Source organism: Hibiscus syriacus, unplaced genomic scaffold (assembly GCF_006381635.1).
Source record: "Hibiscus syriacus cultivar Baekdansim isolate YM2019G1 unplaced genomic scaffold, ASM638163v2 tig00003041_pilon, whole genome shotgun sequence".
Lineage (NCBI taxonomy): Eukaryota > Viridiplantae > Streptophyta > Magnoliopsida > Malvales > Malvaceae > Hibiscus > Hibiscus syriacus.
This window is the reverse complement of record NW_024061960.1, coordinates 5,826,974-5,852,209: the sequence shown is the minus strand read 5'-3', so window position 1 is coordinate 5,852,209 and position 25,236 is coordinate 5,826,974. Positions and strand designations below refer to the sequence as shown.

Genomic DNA, 25,236 nt, shown 5'->3' with positions numbered 1-25,236 from the left:
TTCCTTGGGTTGTCTTCTACGAGTGAATCAGTTGTCCTGGCACAGTCGATAAAATTAGTATTACCAATTCCAGAGTTTCAAAACCCTAGCGAAGATAGAAAAAGAAAACATGGAACAAAATCAGAGATCAGTGGCAGCAGCTGCAAATTCCCGAGCCTATCAATTCCACCCTGCACGAGCTGCCATTACTGATCTCTTTAATCTTTACTTGGGAGTAGTAATTTCTTTTTCTTCCTTCTTTTTTCTTCATTTTTCTTCATTTTTTAATAAATTTATTCTCCAAAACATGTTTATTCTTTTCAATTTTCTTTGCAGAGAAGTAGCCGCCAAAAAGCTGATGATTCTGTTCAAGAACCACCGTAAGTCACTTCTTTTTTAATCTTGATTGAGGTTTAATTGATTGTTTTAAAGAAAAAAGATTAACTCCAAAAAATTTCAGGAACAAAACCCATAAGCGTGTGCTCGCACTTAACAGGGAGCTTCCTCCCCGAAATGAGCAGTTCATCATAGATTTTGAGCAACTTCAGACTCAGTTTGGTGTAAGTTTTCCCATTTTTTAAACTTCGATGTTACCTTTTTCTTTCTTTCTTGTTTAATGTTTATTTTCTAGTTGTTACATTTTCTATTTGCTGTAAAGAAAAAGCGGACCATAAAAAGCTAATTTTAACCAAAGAGAAAATTGCGAGGCCAAATTTATTTATTACAATCTCCTTATAACGAATTATACAAACATGAGGAGGGCATTTTCTCTGTGAGTTAACAACCTTTCTCATTAATTTTAGTGTCTTGGGCGAAGACATTACAATATATAGGAATCTTAAAGAGTTTCCTTTGGAACATGTTTGTAAAATCCTTGTCTATATTAAAGTAAAATTGCAAATTGTTTTATATAAAAGAATTTACATTTTTAATTTACTCTCCTACTTTTCTATCCAAAATGTAGAAGCAACAAGCAGATAGTAATAGTAACAATCAAATGGCAACCCTATTTATCTGTCATAATCAGTTTTGAGATGTTGTTTCTAAACTAAATTTTTGTGCTGATTCTGTGCCGTTCTTTTCAGGACCAAGATCAGCTGCAGTCTGTGACAGAATCTGTTCTAATATCTTTGGTTATTCAGTGTTGTAGTCATGCACCACGGGCTGAGTTTCTTCTTTTTGCTTTACGTAGTTTGTGCAGTATAGGCTACGTTAATTGGGATACCCTTTTGCCATCCCTTCTTTCTTCAGTTGCCTCTGCAGAAGTGCCAGTGAGTCAAGGGAGTCAGGGAGTGCCTTCAGTTTCATCAACAAGTTTATCACAGTCTGGAATGATGCCATCTACTAGTGTAATTGCTAACACTTCTAATATTCAGTCTTCGAATCATGGATCTTCGTTAACTCCAGTTCATGTTATTGGGTCTCCAGCACAATCTACAATTGAACCATCTTCGGGAGCTACTTTATCTCCTGTAAAATTATCTGATATAGCCTGCAATGGTCAGCCGTCTACAACTAGGATAGATTCATCTATAAGAGATAATGCTATAAGCAATTTACGTCAGTTATGCTGCAAGATCATTTTAACTGGGCTTGAATGTAATTTGAAACCAGTGACTCAAGCTGAAATTTTCTACCATATGCTGAATTGGCTGGTTAATTGGGATCAAAGGCTGCAGGGGAATGAGGAATGTGATGGAAAGTCCTGGAGACTGGACAAGGCTCTAATTGAATGGCTACACAGTTGTTTGGATGTAATATGGCTGTTGGTTGAGGAAGATAAATGCAGTGTTCCCTTCTATGAACTACTTCGAAGTGGATTGCAGTTTATAGAAAAAATTCCTGACGACGAAGCCTTGTTTACTCTTATCTTGGAAATACACAGGAGGAGAGATATGGTGGCTATGCATATGCAAATGTTAGACCAACATCTTCACTGCCCAACATTTGGAACTCATCGGATATTGCCACAGACAATTCCTAACATTTCTGTTGAAGGTGTGGCGAACTTGCGGTATTCACCAATTACATATCCAAGTATGCTTGGAGAACCGCTTCATGGAGAGGTGATGACTATTACAAACTCATTATATATATCTAATACATCATACTTCCATGAAACTGAAATGATGTCAAGTTTCCTTTAGTTTCTTTTGATCTATGTTACTCCGACTGTTCATTTTCCTTGAAATACGCGTCCAAAAAATATGGGGGTGGTCCGTGGGGATATGATCCTCAACATTTGTTGAAAAAACTTAGAAAAAATTGAATACAGATAGATACACGACATTCATCCCTATGTTTTGAGTAACATGGCTTTTGGCAGCTTTGTTAGAAAGATATTATTCTATAATACAATTGTTTAAGTAATAGTGTGGTTCAATGTTACATCTTAGAGGTTCTTTGTAATCTACTCTTTTGATTACAATTCTTCTAGCTGCCTATTAAGATAGGAGCCTTTGAGCTTTTACCTGCCTATTCTGACTCACACAAGGAAAGTGCTTGTACAAAAGAAAGGAGGAGGCTGTGGAGCTGCTGCATCCGCTCTCTTGGTCAATGGGTAGTAGAATCAGCGCAAAAGAGACAATTTACTTGATATGCCTTCTTTTAGGCAAACTTAGGAACAACCAAGAGCCAACCTTTCTGATATATTATCTTAGCGGAGTGTAGATTTGGTGGAAGGGGAGGAAATCAGGAGAGAATATAATACCCTGGCAAATCTATGTTCCTCATGATTTGTTATAAAAGTTCAGAAAACCTCTATGTTGGCCTTCAATTCCTATTAAAAAAAAAAACCTCAATGTTGCTTTAAGAAATGCCATTTGTGACTATCAGTGTATATCTCACGTTGGTCGGACATCTGGTTATTATGAATCCTTTTTAAGGAATCTCTTAAGATTCTTATTTCTGCTTATTGGCGTTTTGGAAAGACTAATTGCGATTTCTGATTAAGTGCTCTTGATCCTTTGGAGTTGTTAAGTTTTGTTCTGATGTAATTTTTTGTTAAATCCTTCTTGAAATTAATTGATTTGAAGCATTCTAATTGGTTTCTAAAGACGAAAAAACTTGTTCCAAATAAATCGTATTTATTTCTGTCGAATATGGCTGACTTAAATAGAGTTTACAATGTAACAACTTTACATAAAAAGATGCATAAAATTAGCAACAGAATAAAAATGATTCTATCTAATTAAAAATGACCCTATCTAATAACTAATAGAATAAAAAACTGATTCTATCTAATTAAAAATGATCATATCTAATAACTAATAGAATAAAAACTGATTCTATCTAATTAAAATTGATCCTATCTAATATTTAATTTATATATTCTCGACACCCCCCCTCAAGCTGGAGAATAGATATCGATCATTCCCAGCTTGGACAGAAATCCTTCGAACATCGTAGTAAACAGTCCCTTGGTGAGAACATCGGCGAGCTGCTCTGATGATGGAACAAACGGTATGCAGATATCGCCATTTTCCAGCCTCTCCTTGATGAAATGTCGATCTATTTCGACATGTTTGGTCCTGTCATGCTGTACAGGATTCTGTGTAATATTGATTGCTGATTTGTGTCGCAATACAACTTCATCGATTTATCTCTTTCAACCTTCAGCTCCTCCAAGATCCTCCTAAGCCATAACAACTCACATACTCCTTGCGCCATGGCTCTGAACTCGGCCTCCGCACTGCTTCTAGAGACAACTGATTGCTTCTTGCTCCTCCAAGTAACTAAGTTGCCCCAGACAAAGGAGCAATAACCGGTAGTAGATCTCTGTCTGTAGACTTCCGCCCCAATCAGCATCAGTGAAGATCTCCCACTCTTCGACTTCCATTCTTCGAAAACATGATTCCTTTACCAGGACTCCTTTCAAGTAATGAAGAATCCGGTAAACAGCCTTGGGAGTGTTTTTCTGAGGGACATGCATAAACTACTAACCAAGCTCACAGCAAATGCAATATCTGGTCTCGTATGAGCCAAATAAATCAGTTTCCCCATCAGCTTCTGATACCGATTCTTGTCCACAGGCTCAGTACCATCTTCTTTTTCAAGTTTTTGATTCGGATCAATAGGAGTCGCCACTGGTTTACATCCGAGTAATCCGTCTCTTTCAGATATCAAGGACATATTTCCTTTGCGAGATAATTATACCTTTTGGATCTAGCCACCTCCATTCCAAGGAAATATTTGAGTTGTCCTAGATCCTTGACTTCAACTGGTTGGATAAGAAGTTCTTCAACGACTCCACTCTACTGTGTCATCTCCTGTTATAACAATGTCATCTACATACACAATAAATAGCAATTTTACCATTATTGTGTTTGTAGACCATAGTATGTCAGACTGGGCCTGAGTGTAACCATGTTGTTTCACAGCTCTCGTGAATCTCTCGAACCAGGCTCTCGGAGATTGTTTCAATCCATAAATGGTTTCTTTAGCTTGCAGACCCTGCCATCCTTCTTCATTCATCAAAGCCTGAACTTCCATAAACACCTCTTCCTCTAGCTCACCGTTTAGGAACGCATTCTTCACATCAAACTGTCTGAGAGTCCAATCCAGATTGGCGGCTAGTGAGAGTACGTACGGTGTTTAGTTTGGCCACAGGTGCGAAGGTCTCCTCGTAGTCAAGCCGTATGTCTGAGTGAAGCCTCGTGCTACGAGTCTTGCCTTGTATCTCTCGACCGAGCCATTTGCATGGTATTTGATGGTGAACTCCCACTTGCTGCCTACAGATCGTTTCCCCTCAGGTAAAGGAGTTAGATCCCACGTGTCATTCTTCTTCAGGGCCTTTAACTCCTCAAAAACTGCTCTCTCCATCTCGGAACTTCTAGAGCTTCATGTATCGACTTAGGTAGTGCATCATCCAATCCTGGTGGAAAAATCTTTGAAATCTGAGAGGAGTTTATTATAAGATAAGAAATTGGATATTGGATGTTTTGTGGTACATGATCTAACACCTTTGCGCAAGGCTATGGGTTCAAGAATTCTGAAGGCTCTAAATTTGGAGAAGAAATAGGAGAAAGAGAAGCGTACCTTGGACCATAGTCGAGTCCGATGGTTGGCATACCTTGGGGACCGGTGGAACATTACTTGGTCGAGTCATTCTTCTAGAATAAACACGAAGTTCAGTAGGTGGTTCCAAGTTGGTTTCTACCTGAGTCTCACGAGATTGTGAATTTATAGGTTGTGAAATCCTAGGATTAGTTACGGAAATATGAATTTGTTCCACTGAGCTATTTACAACCGATTTTGGCAAGGATGTTGTTCCCAAAAACTCATTTCAGAGTCATTCTCCCCCCGGAAGAGAGTTTTTGTCAAAAAAAGTTGTTTTTCAAAAAACGTGACATCCATACTCACATAATACTTCCCAGATTTAGGATCAAGCATTTATACCCTTTTTGTGTTGGTGAAACCTAGAAATATGCATTTATGTGCTCGGGGATCGAGTTTCCTCTCTATTTGTGGCCGTGTATATGAACAAAAGCAATGCAACCAAAAATTTTAGGTGTTAAATCAGTGAAAGATTTATTTTCAGGAAATATATCTTTAGAGCTTGCAAAGGAGTAATATAATTAAGAACTCTTGTAGGCATTCGATTTATCAAATAAACGCTGTTAAGAGTGCTTCATTCCAAAAACGATTAGGAACATTCATAGCAAACAGTAAAGCCCTAGTCACCTCTAATAAATGCCTATTTTTTCTTTCAGCAACTCCATTTTGTTGGGAGTATCAACGCAAGAACTGTGATGAATAATTCCTTTTTGTTTCAAAAAATCACCTAGATTGCATTAAAATATTCTCGACCATTATCGGTTCTAAGAACTTGAATATTTGCTTGAAACTGAGTATTGATCATGAGTGAAAATTTTGAAAAACACTTGCTGCCTCGGATTTTTTTTAGTAATAAATCCACGTGACTCTAGTGTGATCATCAATGAATGTGATGAACCATTTAGATCCTGAGGCTGTTTTACTCGTGAAGGGCCCCAAATCACTATGCACAAGAGAAAAAGGTTTTGATGGCATATACTTTAAAGATGGATACAGATCTATGATGTTTTGCCAATTCACAAGCTTCACACTGAAAAGAAAAACCGTCCTTTTTTGAAAAGATTTGGAAAATATTTCAGGTAATTAAACTAGGATGGCCTAACCTATAATGCCACAACATTATTTCATTCTCACAAGACAAGGTAGTAAAGCATCTCGGTTTCTGAACTTGTTTATCTGAAGGATTGTCCGTGACCAAGTGATAGAGTCCATCAACCTCCTTAGCATTGCCAATCATCTTCCCCGAACAAGGGTCCTGAAATTTAAATCCACCAAATGTTATTGTAGCAATGCATTGCAATCATGAATAATACGATTAACAGATGAGATTGCAAGAGCTTTGGACATGTAGGACATTTAGTAATGTGAGATGGAGAAATATGATAGAGCCTTTTCCAGCTATAGAGGTTAGGGAGCCATCAGCAATTTTTACCTTCAAGATTACCAGATAAAGGAAATAAGATGAGATATGGAGGAATTACCGGTCATGTGATCTGTTGCCCCTAAATCTATGATCCAAGGGTTTGATTTAGAACCGGCTATGAAAGCTGTAGGATATGTACCTTTCTGGGCTAATGATGAAGAGGCAATATAAGATGATGGGTTAGGAGTGTTGGATATGGAATGAGAACTCATTAGTTGATACAATTGCTCTAGCTGTTCTTTGCTGAAGGTAGACAGTTCTGAGGTAGTTTCGGCTCTTCAAGCATCTCTCAGATGAGGCATGGAATCCCTTTGCATTACAAGAATTTCGATTGCCTGAAAAATTCTCGGCTGGCTTCCCGTGTAGCTTCCAACAGTTGGCTTTAGTGTGTCCCGGCTTGTTGCAGTGCTCGCAGATTGGCCGATCTCTGTCGTTCCGACGATCGTTGCGACGTGGTGGCTGACCCGAGAACAAGGCAGTAGACTCGGTGGGATTTGGTGAGTGGCCTCCAAGCATGACTGTCCGCCGGCTCTCCTCTCGTCTGACTTCGGAGAAGACTTCTCTTGTGCTTGGTAGTGGTTCACGACCAAGAATGCGCCCTCTGATTTCATCCAATTCCTTGTTAAGGCCGACAAGGAATTCGAAGACGCGTTCTTTTTCCACCATCTTTTGGAATAGAGCCATGTCCTTAGCACAACTCCATTCGTAGTCGCTGAACATGTCAACCTCTTGCCACAAGGTCTTGAGTTCAGTGTAGTATTGAGTGACAGTTTTTTCTCCTTGTTTTAGCCTCCATAACCGAGTTTTTAGTTCAAACCATTGTCCTACGTTCCCGAGATCAGAATAGGTGTCGTTCACAGCATTCCAAATGTCATGAGCAGTAGGTAGGAAGAGATAAGTTCTCCCTACACTCGGATCCATGGAATTTATGAGCCAAGACATAATCATCGAGTTTTCTGCCTCCCATCTTTCAGATTCTTCATCTTCTTCGGCAGGTTTCGTAGTGGTACCAGAGAGAGAGCCGAATTTTCCACGGCCACGAATAAACAATTTCACAGATTGTGACCACTGTAAGAAATTATTTCCATTCAACTTGTGAGAAGTGATGGATATGTTTTGGAAGGATTCAGTGTTTAGGGTGATTGAAGGTGAGCGAGTAGAACTCATAGAGTCGATACCAGAGGTATCATCGTAGGGTTTGGCCATTTTGGCTCTGACACCATAAAGACGAAAAAACTTGTTCCGAATAAATCGTATTTATTTCTGCTGAATATGGCTGACTTAAATAGAGTTTACAATGTAACAACTTTACATAAAAAGATGCATAAAATTAGCAACAGAATAAAAATGATTCTATCTAATTAAAAATGATCCTATCTAATAACTAATAGAATAAAAAACTGATTCTATCTAATTAAAAATGATCATATCTAATAACTAATAGAATAAAAACTGATTCTATCTAATTAAAACTGATCCTATCTAATATTTAATTTAGATATTCTCGATAGTTTCTCTTGGTGTCTTCATACCTAAAGCCCGTATATCATTTTTCTTCTTTTATGAATCACTCTTTGATATAAACTAGTGAGTTTTTATCTAGCTGAAGAGTAAATGTTAAAATGTGCCACTTCAGTCTTGAGTTTGATTCACGCTAAATCTCTCACACAAAATGTTGAGAGGCTGTCAATGTTTCCTGAACTTCTAGTTTGCTTCTGGTCGATATATTCTGCTTCCAGTTAAAAAAAACTTTTTTGCTTGTATGTATGCTTCCAACAGTTTTGTGGCAATCATAGAATATATTTATCTGTTAAATGTAGTTATGTTATGTGTAAATGCACCTATATATATATATAAGCTTTTCCTAGTTTTCTTTATCTATGACTTGTAAATCTGTTGTGTGAAAATCAGTGAGGGGTCGAGAGAAAAGTATGGTACATGCTCACACATGCATATTGGGTTCCATGGACTAAGTGTTGTCAAGTTGGTTTCTTTTAATAGTTGCTTGTATTTGTGTAGGATCTTGCAGCTTCCATACAGAGAGGTAGTTTGGACTGGGAGAGAGCCTTACGTTGTATAAGGCACGCGATACGCTCTACTCCTTCTCCTGATTGGTGGAAACGTGTGCTTGTTGTGGCACCTTTTTATCGAGGTTCAGTGCCTACTCCTGGTGCTGTTTTTACCTGCGATATGATTTGCGAGGCAACAATTGATAGAATTGTTGAGCTTTTGAAGTTGACAAATTCAGGCAATAAATTCTTCTCTAATGATTTACTTTTTGTTCATTTTATTTTTCTCTATTTAAAAAGAGTTGGTAGTTGTTATCTTTCCAAAAAAAATTCCTAGTCAATTGATGTTATTTTAGAACTCTTGCATGAGGTATAATGCATCTGTTTAATGCTGGGTGTTTTTCAAATTTTATCCTTTTATTCTTGCCAGTTTCCAAAAATAGCAATGGGAATATGGAGGAGTTGAAAATTGAAATATTGCTGAATTTTCACATCTGGTTTTTATCTATCGCAGAGATAAATTGCTGGCAGGAGTGGCTTGTCTTCTCAGATATTTTCTTCTTTTTCATGAAAAGTGGATGCATAGATTTTGTTGATTTTATTGATAAGCTGGGCTCACGCCTTACAGCAAGTGATCACCATGTACTTAATACAAATCATGTTACCTGGCTTCTTGCACAAATCATTCGAATTGAGCATGTGATGACTGCTTTGAATACTGATTCTAGAAAGGTTGTTTTTAAATTGAAACTTTCGTTGCCCTTCTTCTATTCAGTTTGGTCCATCTCAATGAACTTTTAGGTCTTCTTCATATATTAGAACACTCAGTCATAGTCTCATGATTATGAATACCTTTCATCCGAAGAATTCTAATTTTCTGCACTGACTACTTGTTAGTAGATCTGGCAATTCATGTTTTCATGTTGCATTGTGTATTTTGTTGTGTTATCATCATGTTTAAGGTATTTTATATTTATATAAAATTTGATACCTTATTAATTTGTATTATATAGATCTGGAGACATTTGTATATTCATGTTTTGTCTCTGTGCTTTTTTCCGTATCGTCTCAAATTTTAGTTATTTTTTCCTATTGTTTCCTGTCGCGTGATCATATTGTGTCTAATATTGCCAGATCTACTTGGTAGTGATTGAGTAAATTAGCTGAATCAATTGCTTCAACTTATGCTTTGCAATTCTTCTGGCAGGTGGAGACAACAAGGAAGATTCTATCATTTCACAGAGAAGATAGGAGCTCTGATCCTAATAATCCCCAAAGCATCCTGCTTGATTTCATTAGCAGTTGTCAAAACTTACGCATTTGGTCACTGAATACATCAACTAGAGAATACTTGAACAATGAACAGTTACAGAAAGGGAAGCAAATAGATGAGTGGTGGAGACAAGTGAGCAAAGGTACATACCATGCAATTGGTATTGCAGGTTGAGTAAATTTAATATGCAGCCATTATTGCTCGTTTCATGGTGAAGCTAAATACAACTTTGTCCTGTATGCACAGTTTATTACTTTGTGTTTCTTGTTCACTTCCAACCTACAATCGATTTATCATTAACATGATCACATTCCATTCACATGTCTGATCTTCCAACTGCTCATAAAAGTCATCAAAGCCTGCATCATAATGTTTGAATGAACCTTAATATATAGCTCTTGTTTTTACAGTTTTAAAATGTTCTGTTTTATTTAGGGGAACGCATGATGGATTATATGAATATGGATGATAAATCAATTGGGATGTTTTGGGTTGTCTCCTACACCATGGCACAGCCTGCTTGTGAAACAGTCATGAATTGGTTATCTTCTGGTGGAGTTACAGAGTTGTTACCAGGAGCAAATGTGCAGCCCAATGAGAGATTCATGGTGATGCGGGAAGTTAGTCCGTTGCCGATATCACTGTTATCTGGCTTTTCAATGAATCTTTATTTGAAGTTGGTCTTTCAAATGGAAGAATCTTTATTTGCTGGGCAGGTATGATCCTAAATAGAAATGTAATCTAATCCAAAGTTGACCTCCTTTTGTTTTAGGCTTAATAATTTTTATTAGGTCTTGTACACTTGGATTGCCACTGGTTTTCGAACTGTTTCTAATGTTTGTATTTGATTCTTTTGATGCAGGTTGTTCCTAGTATAGCTATGGTTGAAACATACACCAGATTGTTGCTCATTGCACCTCATTCATTATTCCGTTCACACTTCAGTGTAATTTCCTTTCCTTCTGAAGTTATTATTTGGTTTCTTTTAGAAGATTTCTTAGTAGAGGAATAGTGTCTTGCAGTTTTCTTTTAGATCTGTGGTATAATTTGTTGTCTGTTGGAAATATTACTTCTTATCATTTTCAATGGAAGCCTTAAGAGGTTATTGCACGTTTAATAATATATTTTCTTTAACCTCATTATCATTTCTGCTAAAAGTAAATTGGACATCCTACTAATTTAGAAAAACAAATTTTGACTTAGAATGATTTCATTTGTCAATATAATTTGTGTTTTTCAGATTTCCATGACATCTGTTCCAGATCATTAGCCGCTTTTCATGTGAACCAACTAACTGACCAAATGAAACAATTCACCCTTTATTAAATCATTTTATTTAGAAAAATTGCACCTGTTTTGGAATTTTCTTTCAAAACCCATTGAACTATCCATTGGCAATTTATAGTGTGTCCCATGGTGATTTATGATCAATAAATTACTCCATGTATTGGAAAATGCTTAGTTGTTGACTGCCGAATTTTTCCAGTTTAGACCAAAGATGAGTCTATATTCCTTATTCTCGTTTTAAGGTGTTTTGAAAATATTGTAGCTTGCTAATATAATAATATGATTTCCACAAAAAAAATGTTATCTTTGCAGCATTTGGCACAGAGGAATGCTTCTTTATTGAGCAAGCCTGCGGTGACACTTTTGGTTCTTGAAATTGTGAACTATCGCCTGCTTCCACTCTACAGGTGATCTTCTGCCTGGTTCATTCAGCAAAGATATCCCTCTCCCCTCCGCTGGTGATAATGTTTAGAAAGAACCTTGCATTTTCAGATTGAGCTTTTTGATTCCCAAGGGTTTCTGTGTTATATGTCGTCGTTTACTTTCGTCTTACTCTTATACTTCTGGCACTACTCAATAAGTTATAAATGCTCAAGATTAGCCTCTCACTCTTAGGACTCTGGCAGCTTCAAAGCCTAGGGATTTTATCTTATTTGCAATTTGATGATATCACATATGAGATTTTCCATCAATTTTTATAGGTACCAAGGAAAATGCAAGCCTCTGATGTATGATGTTACAAAAATAATTTCTGCATTAAAAGGAAAACGGGGAGATCATCGTGTATTTAGATTAGCTGAGAACTTGTGCATAAATCTGATTTTGTCATTGAGAGACTTTTTCTCAGTGAAAAGGGAAGGGAAGGTAAACACTAATATTTCCATCCGAAAACTTCTGTTCTCTCCCCTTGCTTAATTGGTAAAATTTTGAAACTGATTTTTTCAGGGGCCCACTGAATTCACAGAAACTTTAAATCGGATAACCATTATCACTCTTGCTATCACCATTAAGACCCGTGGAATTGCAGATGCTGATCACCTACTTTACCTTCAAACAATGTTGGAACAAGTATTGGCAACTAGCCAGCATTCGTGGTCAGAGAAAACACTACGATATTTTCCCTCTCTTCTTCGTGATATTTTAATGTCACGGACAGACGAAAGAGGAATGGCAATTCAAGCATGGCAACAGGTTCAATTGATGTTTCTCATTTTTTTTCTTCATTTTATTTGATATATTTTATGACATAAAGTGATGCCAATAATATTACATGGCACTTGCTTAGTAAATATGCAAGATGAGTGTAAGAAGAAAAGGAAAAAACAGTCAATGCCTCAAGCTTCAGATGTCTAGAATTTGATGAAAGGGATTGTTAAATAGAAAGAGAAATCTAACATGATGATAAAATATTTTGAGAGCTATATTTATTCAACTCCATTGTTGAGTGCTTATTTTCAGTCATACTGATACGGTTCCATTACCCAGCAAGAGAGTCACTTGGAGAACAGTAAAAGAAATTTTTCAACAACAGGGTAGTGTACTACGAGTTTACATTCCGAGTAGCTCTAACAAGCCGAATTATAGAAACCATACGTTTGCTTTCGTTCGGTTTGCGAAGAAGGATGGTTTGAAGAAGGCGATAGCAAATGTTAATGGTATTTGGATAGATGGAAAGAAAGTATCGGTCGGAGCAGCCAAGTATCAGAAGCAGAGGTCTAGGCAAGCTGCTAGTAGAATCTTCAAAAGGGAAGAAGAGAAGTTGAATAAAGGGAGTGAGCTGGAGAAAAAGAGTTGGAAATGAGTCTTTCAGTCGATTGAGGGATGAAAGATCATATAAGGATGCGTTAGTCTCTTATAATGGGCTGAGGGAAGTTCCGGTGAGTAAAGAGATTAGGGAGGGTCATCCCAGTAAGGACGCAGGGATGAGGAACTTGTGGGAGATGCATATTCCCTCAGATGAATCGGATTGGGTGAAAAGATCATTGACAGGGATTATTAAATCCCATTTCAATTTGGAGCTAGTGCTGAAGGGGTTGGTTAGTGATGGGATCAAGGTCAAGGTAGCTAAATGGGGTTATGCATGGAACTCATGCATCTTAACCTTTGGTTCGGTGGAAGAATTAAAGGAGGCATGGTCGAGCAGACTGGAGGAATTGTCATTTTGGTTTGATTGGCTTAATCCGCTTCTGAATGTGGCATGTGTACCGATGGCATTTTGTTCGGTTGAATTAGTTGGAGTCCCCTTATTATGTTGGAATGTTTCTTTTCTGGAAAAGTTTGTTACAAGGTGGGGGAAGCTGGTTTGTATTCACGAGTCGACGGTTAGAAGAGATGACATGGTGGTGGCAAGGGCACTGTTGAGGGTGGCCAGTCCTTTTGATATACCGAAAACTGTTACATTGGGTTCGTATGGGAGATCTTTTAAGGTAAAAATTAATGTGGGGTCGGTTTGTATAAAACATAAAGGTTTTTCAGCAGAAAACTCAACGGTGGCCGGCGATGGTGTGTACAGAGATGATGCATCATCAGAGGAGGAAGAAGATCGGTGTTCAGGCGGGGTAGGTAGATCAGACTTGCTAGCTGAGGATACTAGGGGCAGAGTAAACAAGTGGTTGGTAGGGGATGATTGTACAACTGTGGCAGGCGGCAGAGGGGGTCAGCATTTAATTTGGCAGGAAGGAGAAGGTCAACCTAGTGGAGAAAGGGTGTCAGATTTTCCAGAAGAAGGTTTGAATTTTAGAGGGGATTATCGGGGTCTTGGGTTGAGGAATAATTTTTTTAATGATAGTGAAAAAGCCCAGTCAGAGGACTTGAGTGAGCCCATCTCAAACAACCCTAGAATCTCACCATCTGGGCCAGCTGTTAATTTAATTAAATTGAGCTATGGTAAACAGAAAGAATCTCGGGTGGAGGAACTAGGAGATCTAAAGCTAACTATTTTGGTTGAATTAAATTTGCAGAATTTGGTTACTGCTACGCCTGATTATAACTCAAATTGGATTGCTGGAGGGTCCAATGACAGATTACAGTCTCAGTTTAGAGGGACTTCAAAAAAGTCAAATGAGGAACTGTTAGAGGAAGTAGTAGTCTTGGATAAGGAAGTTAGAAGTGCGGAAGAAACAGAGGTGGTAAGGGAAGTAATACCAGTTCATACGGTTAGTAATCAAGGGTTGGGATTCAATAAGGAGTCCTTTTCAAATGGTCTAAGGAGTTGGAGTCCTTTGGATCATTTGGCTAGAAGTTTGAACTTTAAAAATGCACCGGTAGGAAGGTGGAATAGAGGATCTTTTTCTAGAGTGTATAGAAGATCTAGAGAAAGAAAGGTTTGGTTTAATCCGAGCAGAGAAGAAGGGGCAATGCAATCTTTGGAGTTGATTGACCATAACAGGAATATAATCAATCCTATTTCGAGTAGTCAATCCTTCCTACTATCTTGGAGTAAGGATCCACTGGTATTGAGGATGAAGGTGGTTTGTCACAATTCTGCAGTGGACCATTTATAGCATTCTCGTAGTGTAGAAGATGTTTTAACAGGTGGTCAGTCTGGATCAGTGGTAGGGAATGAGAGTAGAAGAAAGAGAAGGTTTTTGATTAGGGAAGCTCTGGATGTGGTTAGTCGCCCTACTGTCTCTTCTTCAAATTTCTTGATGTTCTTGGAGGAGGCTTTGACTACATGGGAAGTCAGTAAAATACTGGGGATTTCATTTAAAGAGGGGAAGAAGGCTTTCTTGGAAAAAATTATAAATCTTGAGGAGGGTTTAGCAGAAAGTAGGGAAGGGATGGAACAGGGGGAATAGGTCTTTTTTGCTTTTTTGCTTTGAGGCTTTTGGTTTCATATTTGTCTTTATGATAAAGATTAATATTATTTCGTGGAACGTAAGGGGTATTGGAAAAAATGAAAAAAGGAAAAATCAAGAGCTATAGCTAATATGGTCAAGAAGTACAAACCGTGCATCCTTCTCATTCAAGAAACTAAGCTAGAAAACTGTTCTTTGGCTCTTAGGAGAAGGATAGGTGGAAGCTTTCTTAAAGGAGGAATATTAGTCCCAACTGTGGGGTCTGCAGGTGGATTATTGGTTATGTGGAATGATAATGATTTTGAAGTTTCCAACAGCCACTTAAGTGGCAGATTCATAGCAGTTTTTGGGAAGTTTAAGAATTCAAGTGACGAGTGTGTGATATTTAATGTTTATGGTCCTTCTATTGATTCTGAAAAGGATAAATTTTTCAGAGAGTTGATGGAGTTTGTTGCTGCTCAAACCTTGTCAGTTTGCATTGGGGGGGATTTCAATGTGTACCTTGATCCGGCAGAGAAGTTGGGCAAGTCTCAAAACTGGCTTTCTATTGATATTCTAAGAAATTTCCTGAACCAAACCAATTTAATTGATCTTCCTCTGGTGGGAGGAAGGTTTACCTGGTGCAATAATAGAGAAGCTTCTACTTGGGTCAAACTTGATAGGTTCTTAATTTCTGGGAAGTTTCTGATCTGTTTTCTGAATATTGTGCAAAGTTTATTACCTAGGTCCTTATCTTATCACAAACCAGTTTCATTGGAGGAAAAGTCTATTGATTGGGGTCCTAAACCTTTCATATTCTTTAATTATCTCTTAGAGGAGGAAGGCTTTGAGGACTTGGTTAAATCGTCCTTGGATGATTTGAGGGTGAGTAAGAAGAGAAGGGTATCTTCAGTTTTTTACAAGAAACAAAAAAATCAATCAGAAATTGGTCTGGCAGAAAATTCTATGGGATTTCTGAGTCTATTTCAGATCTGGAAATGAAAAATTAATGATCTAGAATTCAAGGCACAAGTTGTGTTCTTTCTCATCAGGAGTGGGATCAGATGATGCAGTTCAGATCGAATCTTTGGAGGCTGTATAGGATTGAAGAAAGTATTTGGTTTCAGAAATCTAGGGTGAGATAGATCAAAGATGGGGACAGAAATGCAAGATTTTTTCATCTGTCTGCGCTAAACAGAAGCAAAAGAAATGAAATTACAAGTTTAAAGATTAATGGGTCTGTTGTCTCAGATCCGCAAACGATTAAGTTACATATTGCGGATTTTTTCAAGAAAGCCTACAATTCCAAATCAACAATGGCAGTGGAGGATTTATTTCTGTATTTTGCAAAGCTTTCAGGGGATCAATCTTCAAAGCTAGAGGAGCAGTTTTTAGAACAGGAAATATGGCAACCTATAGCATCATCGGACAGCTCTAAAGCTCCAGGTCCGGATGGTTTCACCATGGGTTTTTTCAAGAAATGTTGGCCCAGTTTAAAGGAGCATGTAATGAATTTTTTAAAGGATTTCTACTTTGGTAGGAAATGGGAACATGGGGTTAATCATGCTTTTATCACGCTTATTCCGAAGAAGCTTAATCCGGATAATGTGGAGGACTTTAGACCAATTAGCCTTGTATGCAGTTTATATAAGATCCTCTCTAAAGTTTTATCTAAGAGATTGAGTTACTGTGCTGGGGAAATCATCAGTCAGTCCTAATTCGCTTTTATATCGGGGAGACAGTTGTTGGATTGTGCTTTTATTGCAAATAAAGGAATCGATTATTGGAGAAAACAAGGGCTGCAAGGGGTTGTTCTAAAAGTTTATTTTCGTAGAGCTTATGACTCTGTTGAATGGCCAATTCTAATCAGAGCAATGTCAGAGATGGGTTTTGGTAATAGATGGTCCTCGTGGATTTCTCAGTGCCTTTATACATCCTCAATTTCGGTACTTGTAAATGGGTTACCTTCGGAAGAGTTTCCTATGGCCAAAGGATTAAGACAAGGTTGTAGCCTCTCTCCGCTCTTGTTTAACATTGTAGGCGAGTTGCTTCATTTGATGCTGTCTAAAGCAGTAGACATGGGTTTGTTCCAAGGTTTTGTTATTGGGAAATCTGAAAATTCTGCTAGGTTGTCTCATCTTCAGTTTGTCGATGACCTATTCATTTTTTGCCAAGCCTCTCTTACCCAGATCAAGAATGTTAAAAGAGTGTTGAGAATTTTTAGTATTATGGTAGGGCTGCATCTAAACCTGGTGAAGAGCAAACTGTTTGGAATTAATGTGGATGATGAAGTTTTAACAGATTGGGCATTAGCAATGGGTTGTTCAGTTGGTTCATTTCCCACAGATTATTTGGGACTTCCCCTGGGTGCTAAGAAAAATTCAGAGGTCTTATGGGATCCAGTTTTTAAGAACTTTAGCTCCAAACTCACTGGGTGGAAAGCTTCTTGTCTTTCATTGGCTGGTAGGACAGTCTTATTGAAGTCAGTGTTAACTTCCTTACCAATTTTTTTCTTATCACTTTTTAAAATGCCTTGCAAAATTGGTAAGAAGTTAAATTCTTTATTGGCCAATTTTCTATGGGGCGATAAGGAGGAAAAGAGGAGGATACACTGGGTGAATTGGAGTACAGTGTGCAGGCCCTTGAACTGTGGTGGACTCGGTGTTCTCGATTTGAATCTTACTAATCGGGGTCTACTGGGAAAGTGGGTGTGGAAATTTGCCAATGATAAAAATTCCTTATGCAAATGTGTGTTGTGTAGCAAACACAAGGTTAGTTGCAATACAATGTCTATTAGGAAGGTTACTTCTCCTCAATCTTCTTGGATTTTGAGAGGTATTGCCAATAATTTCTTGAAGAATGATTCGGAGGGTGATTGTCTCAGATCAAATTTGAAGTTGCAAGTGGGAGATGGAAAGTCCATTTCTTTTTGGAATGATGCATGGGTAGATGAGTTTCCTCTAAAAAATCTATTCCCTAGAGTCTTTGTGCTTTCTCCTAACAAAGGGGGGAAGGTTGCAGAGTTTGGCTGCTTTGAATCGATCGGTTGGGTGTGGAATATTCAAACTAGAAGGAATTTGTGTGATTGGGAATTGGATCAGTGGATGGATTTGATGTCAAAACTGAAGGATATTAAAATGTCAGAGTCGGTAGAAGATTTCCTAACTTGGTCTGCAAGTGGTGATGGACTGTTCTCGGTTAAATCTTGTAGAAGTTCTCTTGGTAATGTGTTTGGGGGTAGTGATATGTGGTTAAAAGGGGTTTGGTTGGGATTCGCTCCACCTCGGGTGGAAGCTCTCCTTTGGCAGCTAGCTCATCAGAAAGTGGCAGTCAGAGTAGAGTTGGTTAAGAGAGGATTATCCATAGGTGATGATATTCTTTGTCCTTTTTGTAAGAAGCATGAGGAATCAGTGCAACATTTATTTATTTCGTGTTTTGTTGTCTGGGAATTATGGAATAAAATAGCTAGCTTCTGGGATTTATCTGTTGTTTTACCCCAAGACCCTCCTTCTCTACTTAGCTCCTGGGGTGAGTTGAGGGTAAACTCGATGATTTGGAAGTTTATTCCGGGAGTCGTTTTTTGGTCAATCTGGAAAGTTAGGAATGAAATGGTTTTTGAAGGATCTCCTCTTGACAGGTTGTTTCTGTTCTTCATTGTTAGATTCAGGTTATCTAAATGGTTCCTAGCCAAGTTCCCTAAGTTCCCTATACAGGAGGATGTGCTGATTGGTGACCCATCTCTTGCAGATGGTATTTTAGTTCTTAAATCTAAAGATTGTCATGTCATTCGATGGCTTCCCCCCTGTAGACTTTCTAAAGATGAATGTTGATGGAGTTGTTAGGCTAGATGGCTCGGATGGAGGAATTGGAGGTATTTTAAGAGATTGGAATTGTTGTACTCTTCCGACTTTTTCAGAGAATGTTGGTCAAGGAACTCCTCCACTTGCTGAATTAAAGGCTATAAAAAGAGGCATTGAAATATTTTTGTCATCACGTTGAGTATCTGTTGGAAGGTTGATTGTTGAGAGTGATTGTAAGTCTGCAGTGGAATGGATTCAGTCCCCGGCTTTGGCTCCTGCTTTTTTCTCGCCTTTAGTTTATCAGATTTCGACTCTCATCTCTGGAAAGGTACAATTTGTTAGGTTGATTCCAAGGGCGTGTAATGGGGAGGTAGACAGTTTAGCAAAGAAAGGGATAGGTTGATTGTAAGGATACACCTGTGGTTTTTTTGTTCCAGTGAGCTGGTTTATGTGGTTGGAGGAGTTTTTAAGTTTTATGTATTGCAGTTTGGTGTAATGGTTAAATCTTATGTAATTTTTCAATATTAATAAAATTTCTAAGGCACTATTTTCCTCCTTCCGTTGATTAAGGAGTTTCCTCTCAAGCTCCATTAATCAAGAAGGGGGTTTTTAACAAGGCCTTCAATTCCTATAAAAAAAATGTTTCCATTGTCCCTTATTTTATGAGAGTTTAGCTAAATAATAGTCTAGGCTGTTTGTTATAAATATCTTAGGAGTTTTTTTAAGTTTTAGGCATGATTAATATTTTGGATTTTCTAGATTATTGGTTGCAATAGTGTCAAGATTCTTCACTGCTACATCTACTAAAAATTATTTTTCTGTTCATCATTTCCTTCCAAACTTCTGCTTCTATCACATTCCTTGAGAGTGAATGGATTATATAAGACTAGGGGATGTTGATATATATATATATATATATATAATGTGTTTCTCATGAATTTATAGGAACCAGGGATTTCTTGTTCCATGCTGTTATTCGTCACTCTTGAAAGATTTTATGTATTGTTTCAAATTTCAATGCATGTTATTATTAATAATAATTGTTTTCAACTTGTTATCCTCCTTGTTTTCTTGCTTGCCTAGATCTCTTGCAGCAGCTAATAGTGGAACTGGTTCTTTATCTTTTTACAGTCAGAAACAACGGTGATTAACCAATGCAAACAACTTCTTTCATCATCTGCTGATCCAAATTATGTTATGACTTATATCAATCACAGTTTCCTTGTACACCGTCAATACCTATGTGCCGGTGCATGGATACTGATGCAAGGGCACCCTGAAAACATTAACAGTGGGAACTTGGTATGTTATTGTCTTTTCTGGAAAGACCTTTTGAATAGAATCGTGTTGTTACTTTTCTGATAGCCACTCTGCTGTTCCTTTTCTCCTAAATTTTGCATTACAATGTTAAATAACATAATCTTTTGCAAAAATTTAATCAGGCACGGGTCTTGAGAGAATTTTCACCTGAAGATGTGACATCCAATATTTATACGATGGTGGATGTATTACTTCATCATATTCATGTGGAGCTTCAGCACGGGCATTCCTTTCAGGTTTTGTAGCCATCTTATTTGTAGTTTCATTAACTACATTGTTGCCTTTGTTAAGCATTTCATCTGGTTTACCTTTCTCAGGACCTTTTATTGAAAACTTGTGCAAACCTGGCCTTTTTTGTTTGGACCCATGAGCTTATTCCTTTGGATATATTACTTCTGGCACTCATTGACCGTGATGATGATCCTCATGCTCTGCGTATCGTGGTATGCTCCTGTGAAATATTGTGCCACTATTCTCACTTAATGTATTCTTCTAATTTCTGTGTGTGATAAATTACTATAATCTGATATATATTTCATTCATTTTTTTTCTTTTATTAATTGTTATTGTTTTCTTTCTCATATTTTTTCATTTCATTTTATGATTTAGGGTTTAGGGTTTAGGATTTATACCTTGCTGATTATTCATTTGATATCATCTTTGGATATTTTTTGAAAAATGTAACTATTGTCTTGCTCGATTTTATCTAGAATTTATGAAGTTTAATGCAGAAAATGCCTTCTAATTCTATTTTAAGGTAAACTGTTGACTTGTTATTGTGATTTGTAACGGCATTGATGTCAGATAATATAATTAAAACTTGCAGATAAGCTTACTTGACAGGCAAGAGCTTCAACAAAGGGTGAAATTGTACTGTATGAATCGTGGCCCACCTGAGCATTGGCTTTACACTGGAATATTTAAGCGGAATGACTTGCAAAAAGCCCTTGGCAATCATCTCTCATGGAAGGAGAGGCAAGTTTTTGCCCCTTTTTTTTCACTGAAACACTCCAATTAAAGCTGGAATTGAATTTATCTGGTTTGGAGTGGAATAATGCTTTGTGCCTTGTTGGGATAGATTCTTAGTAAAGTTGTTGCTATGTGTTTTGTGCTTTGTTAATTATTTTTGTTTATCATTATTGTTGACATTCTCTTTCTAAGATTTACAGGTATCCTACATTCTTTGATGATATTGTGGCACGTTTGCTTCCAGTCATCCCCTTAATTGTTTACAGACTTATTGAGAATGATGCTATAGAATCAGCTGACAGGATTTTGGCTATGTACTCTGTATTTTTAGCTTACCACCCTTTGAGATTTACATTTGTTCGTGATATTCTTGCATATTTCTATGGTCATCTACCTGGAAAGTTAATTGTTCGAATTCTGAATGTACTAGATCTCAGCAAGGTAATACACTTCTTATCTCTTCTCAATTAAACTTGTTTTTCTCGAACAATTCTCTTGTCAAAACTTATTGGCTTCAAATATGTTTCAGATTCCTTTTTCTGAGTCATTCCCTCAGCACATAGGTTCATCAAATCCTGCGATATGCCCCCCTCTAGAATATTTTGCAACTCTTTTATTGGCTCTTGTGAATAATGTGATACCCCCATTAAACAGTAACTCAAGAAGTGGGTCAATGGGAGATGCTTCTAATAACTCAGTGCGTGGTCCTCATAACAAATCTCCTGCAACACCTCAATCTGGGCCAGCAAATGCTTCTGAGGGTCAAAAGGCATTCTATCAAATTCAGGATCCAGGAACATATACTCAGCTGGTTCTGGAAACAGCTGTTATAGAGATCCTCTCGCTTCCCATTTCTTCTTCTCAGATTGTGTCATCTCTAGTTCAAATTGTTGTTAACATACAACCAACACTGATTCAATCCAGTAATGGACTGCATGGAGCTTCTAATAGTGGCATGCAAGTTTCAGTTTTACCAACATCCCCCTCAGGAGGCAGTACAGATAGTGCAGGCAGATCAACTCCTTCTGTGTCGGGGATCAACACCTCTAGTTTTGTTTCCCGAAGTGGTTATACTTGCCAACAGCTTTCATGCTTATTTATCCAAGCTTGTGGTCTGTTGTTGGCCCAACTCCCTCCTGAGTTTCACTTACAACTTTACATGGAGGCATCACGAATAATTAAAGAAAGTTGGTGGCTAACTGATGGGAAGAGATCACTGAGCGAACTAGACTCTGCTGTTAGCTATGCTTTGCTGGATCCAACTTGGGCTTCCCAAGATAATACCTCTACTGCCATAGGTATTGTATCATTTTAATTGACCTTGCTATTTTTCTTTCAAGTTGAGAATATTAGTATGAACTTGATTTCATGTTTGTTATATAGTTGACTTAAGGATTTCATGATTTGCTATAATGCAAGTATGAAATTGTTTTTAAGATTACAGAATATACAAAAGTGTCTCTAAGGTTATGGATTTTCTAGCATTTAATTGTTTTTAAGGTTAGGTGCATAACTAACTTGAATTTCTCACGAGTAACCTAATTGAGGAAGGGGAAAATGATACTGATTCCTTGCCTGGCTAAATTAGTTTATGCTTATTGAGGGGTTCAACTATTAGGCGTCCTTTTTGTTGGTTCGTATATGTATTTTTTATAGCGTTGATTTAGTATTTATTTTTTTAAAGAATTACTAATGCAAGGTTGTTTCAGAATTTCGTAATAATGCCAAGGCCAGTGCCAAAACAGTGATGTATATTCTCAACTGATCTGTTATTCCATTGTTGTACCAGGTAATATAGTTGCATTGCTTCATTCTTTCTTCAGTAACCTCCCCCAAGAATGGCTAGAGGGAACACATGTCATTATTCAACATCTCCGGCCGGTAACATCAGTTGCCATGTTGAGAATAGCATTCCGGATAATGGGCACTTTGCTACCACGACTTGTCAATGCTCACAATCTTTTCAACAAGGTATAACAGTCATTTACTTCTTTTAGTCTAATAGAATGATTTTCTCTTGATGAGTTAGTGAGATTTTTGTTTAACTGGAGGCTTCTTTTTGTTTATTACTCTTCTGCATTGCTCACCCAATATTCAATGAACTTTTGGTTGTTCTTTGATATGAAAGTAACATCACGTCATGTATAGTGTTACGCTCAGTTGTTCAGATCATAATTTTGCAACTTTTTCTTTCAATGGTAAATCGACATGGTTACACTGTTGTAGCATGTAATAGCATCGACCTGTTTCATGTCTAGTCCTTATCGGTTCCATCTCCACCGTACAAATGAAAATTATTTAATATAATTGCGTGGCAGTTAGGAGTTTGACATGTTGACAGCTATGATAATATTATTAATCTGATAACAAGATGTTTATAGAATTGGGAGGGGAGTACTCTGAGCTGCGGAATCGACTGGAAAGAGGTTGATTTTGGTGTTACAACAAAGTGACAAAGACGATTTTAGCAAAAGGTTTATGTTGTAAAGAAAACATGCAATAGGATGTTGACATGGTTGGTATATGGTTTATTTGAGATTGTATAGACTGATTAGCACAAAAATCAAGGGAAAGCGGAAAACATTGGGTTATATAAGGTTTACAAACATTTAACAATTTATGCTTAATTTTCATCAATTGAATTCCAGATTCTGTCATTACTATTGAATACACTGGTGGATGTATTTGGGAAAAACATTCAACCATCGGTCCCCGTGGAAGCATCAGAAATAACGGACCTCATCGACTACCTGTAAGTATTATCCCCAGGTTCGATCAGTTTATTTGTTTTTGCCTTAGAAAAGTAGTTAAAAGCATTGATGTTTGATGATGTATAATGTTGCAGTCACCATATCATCCACTATGAAGGACAAGGAGGGCCAGTGCAAGCAAACAGCAAGCCAAGGTCAGAGGTGTTGGCTATTTGTGGGAGAGCTGCTGAAAGTCTACGCCCCGACGTACAGCATCTTCTATCCCACCTGAAACCTGACATTAACACTTCGATATATGCTGCTACGCATCCCAAGTTAGCTCAGAATCCCTCCACCTGAATTGCAATTACAGGTAGTGGATATAGAGAGAGTTTATTGAAATGTATGGATAGAAAAGCATGCAAAATTTGAAGTGTGTGGGTTTGGGAAGAAACAATCCATGATATTTAGGTCTCAAATTAGGAAGTGAGTTTTCTTTTTCTAGATTTTGTGAAAAGAAATGAACGTCGTGGGGTTGGATATGCAAATATTTTCTTCTTCCATCGAATAGGCAAATATTTTTTATACTAATTTAAAAGAATAAAAGAAGTAAAAAACAGAGTTTAGTTTAGTTGGTATATGCACACACAGAGGCAAGATCTGTTCTCCCCTATGTAAAGTGTTGGAGTGAAATGGATAGTAGGAAATTAGAAGATATTTATAAGGAAAAAGAATGAGATAATTTCAATTGTCATCCAATAATTCTAAAGAAGTGTAAATTTAAAATATTTATTAAAAAGAGAAAATCGTCTCAGTGACCAAAAAAAAGTTATAATATACGATTTTAACCAACTTTTTTTGGATTTGCCAAAATGACCAACAAAATCGCAACGCGAAATAAAAATCGCAACGCGATCCCCAGAATCGCAAATCAGTTTCCAGAATCGCAACGCGATTCTTGAAAATCGCGATGCGATAGTACAAATTCGCATTGCGATTTTCCATAATCGCAACGCGAATATGAAAATCGCAACGCGAACACATAAATCGCAACGCGTATCCGTAAATCGCAACGTGTATCCGTAAATCGCAACGCGTATGGGTAAATCGCAATGCGTATCCGTATATCGCAACGCGTATCCGTAAATCGCAACGCGTATCCGTAAACCGCAACGTGTATCCGTAAATCGCAACGCGTATCCGTAAATCGCAATGCGTATCCGTAAATCGCAACGCGTATCCGTAAATCGCAACGATAATCCGTAAATCGCAACGCGTATCCGTAAATCGCAACGATAATCCGTAAATCGCAACGAGAATCTGTAAATCGCAACGATAATCCGTAAATCGCAATGAGAATCTGTAAATCACAACACTGAAATTTTGGGTATATAACACTGAAATCATAAACTAAATCCCTAAATCGCAACTCATTCCATCTCCATCTATCACTCTCTCCGGCGACATCCGTTCCTATATCCAACGACATCCTTCCCCATCCGGCAACAGGTCTTAGTTTCGCATCTCGTTTGTTTAGTTACAACCATGAAATCATCTAATGTTGATCATGTTTGGATAGATTTGTGTTTTGGAGGGTCGTGGGATAATGTTAATGGTGTTTTACAATATATGCCTTTACCCATAAATCTTCAACT

General features: G+C 37.6%; 1 protein-coding gene across 2 annotated transcripts; it reads left to right on the top strand.

The window, feature by feature from the left end:
• On the top strand, window positions 1–24,142 carry LOC120170015 (mediator of RNA polymerase II transcription subunit 23-like). 2 transcript variants are annotated; one of them, XM_039178087.1, is made up of 21 exons: window positions 1–214; window positions 316–359; window positions 440–539; window positions 1,065–2,045; window positions 8,477–8,705; window positions 8,981–9,198; window positions 9,674–9,881; window positions 10,175–10,455; window positions 10,602–10,685; window positions 11,339–11,433; window positions 11,728–11,890; window positions 11,972–12,217; window positions 19,734–19,904; window positions 20,045–20,158; window positions 20,240–20,365; window positions 20,749–20,897; window positions 21,092–21,332; window positions 21,421–22,189; window positions 22,681–22,862; window positions 23,540–23,643; window positions 23,737–24,142. In XM_039178087.1, exons 1-21 carry the CDS (start codon window positions 110–112, stop codon window positions 23,939–23,941), a joined length of 4,815 nt encoding a protein of 1,604 aa, XP_039034018.1. In that variant the 5' UTR covers window positions 1–109; the 3' UTR covers window positions 23,942–24,142. The 2 variants fall into 2 exon arrangements, with proteins under 2 accessions (XP_039034018.1, XP_039034015.1); XM_039178084.1 differs by having other exon boundaries at window positions 1–217.
• The last annotated feature ends 1,094 nt before the right edge of the window (window positions 24,143–25,236 follow it).

Excerpts from the sequence above, each read along its gene's own strand:
- LOC120170015 (XM_039178084.1), top strand. The coding sequence starts at position 110 with ATGGAACAAAATCAGAGATCAGTGGCAGCAGCTGCAAATTCCCGAGCC. Across the intron at positions 218-315 it reads TTAATCTTTACTTGGGAGTA|AGAAGTAGCCGCCAAAAAGC; the intron begins GTAATTTCTTTT and ends TTTTCTTTGCAG. Across the intron at positions 540-1,064 it reads AACTTCAGACTCAGTTTGGT|GACCAAGATCAGCTGCAGTC; the intron begins GTAAGTTTTCCC and ends CGTTCTTTTCAG.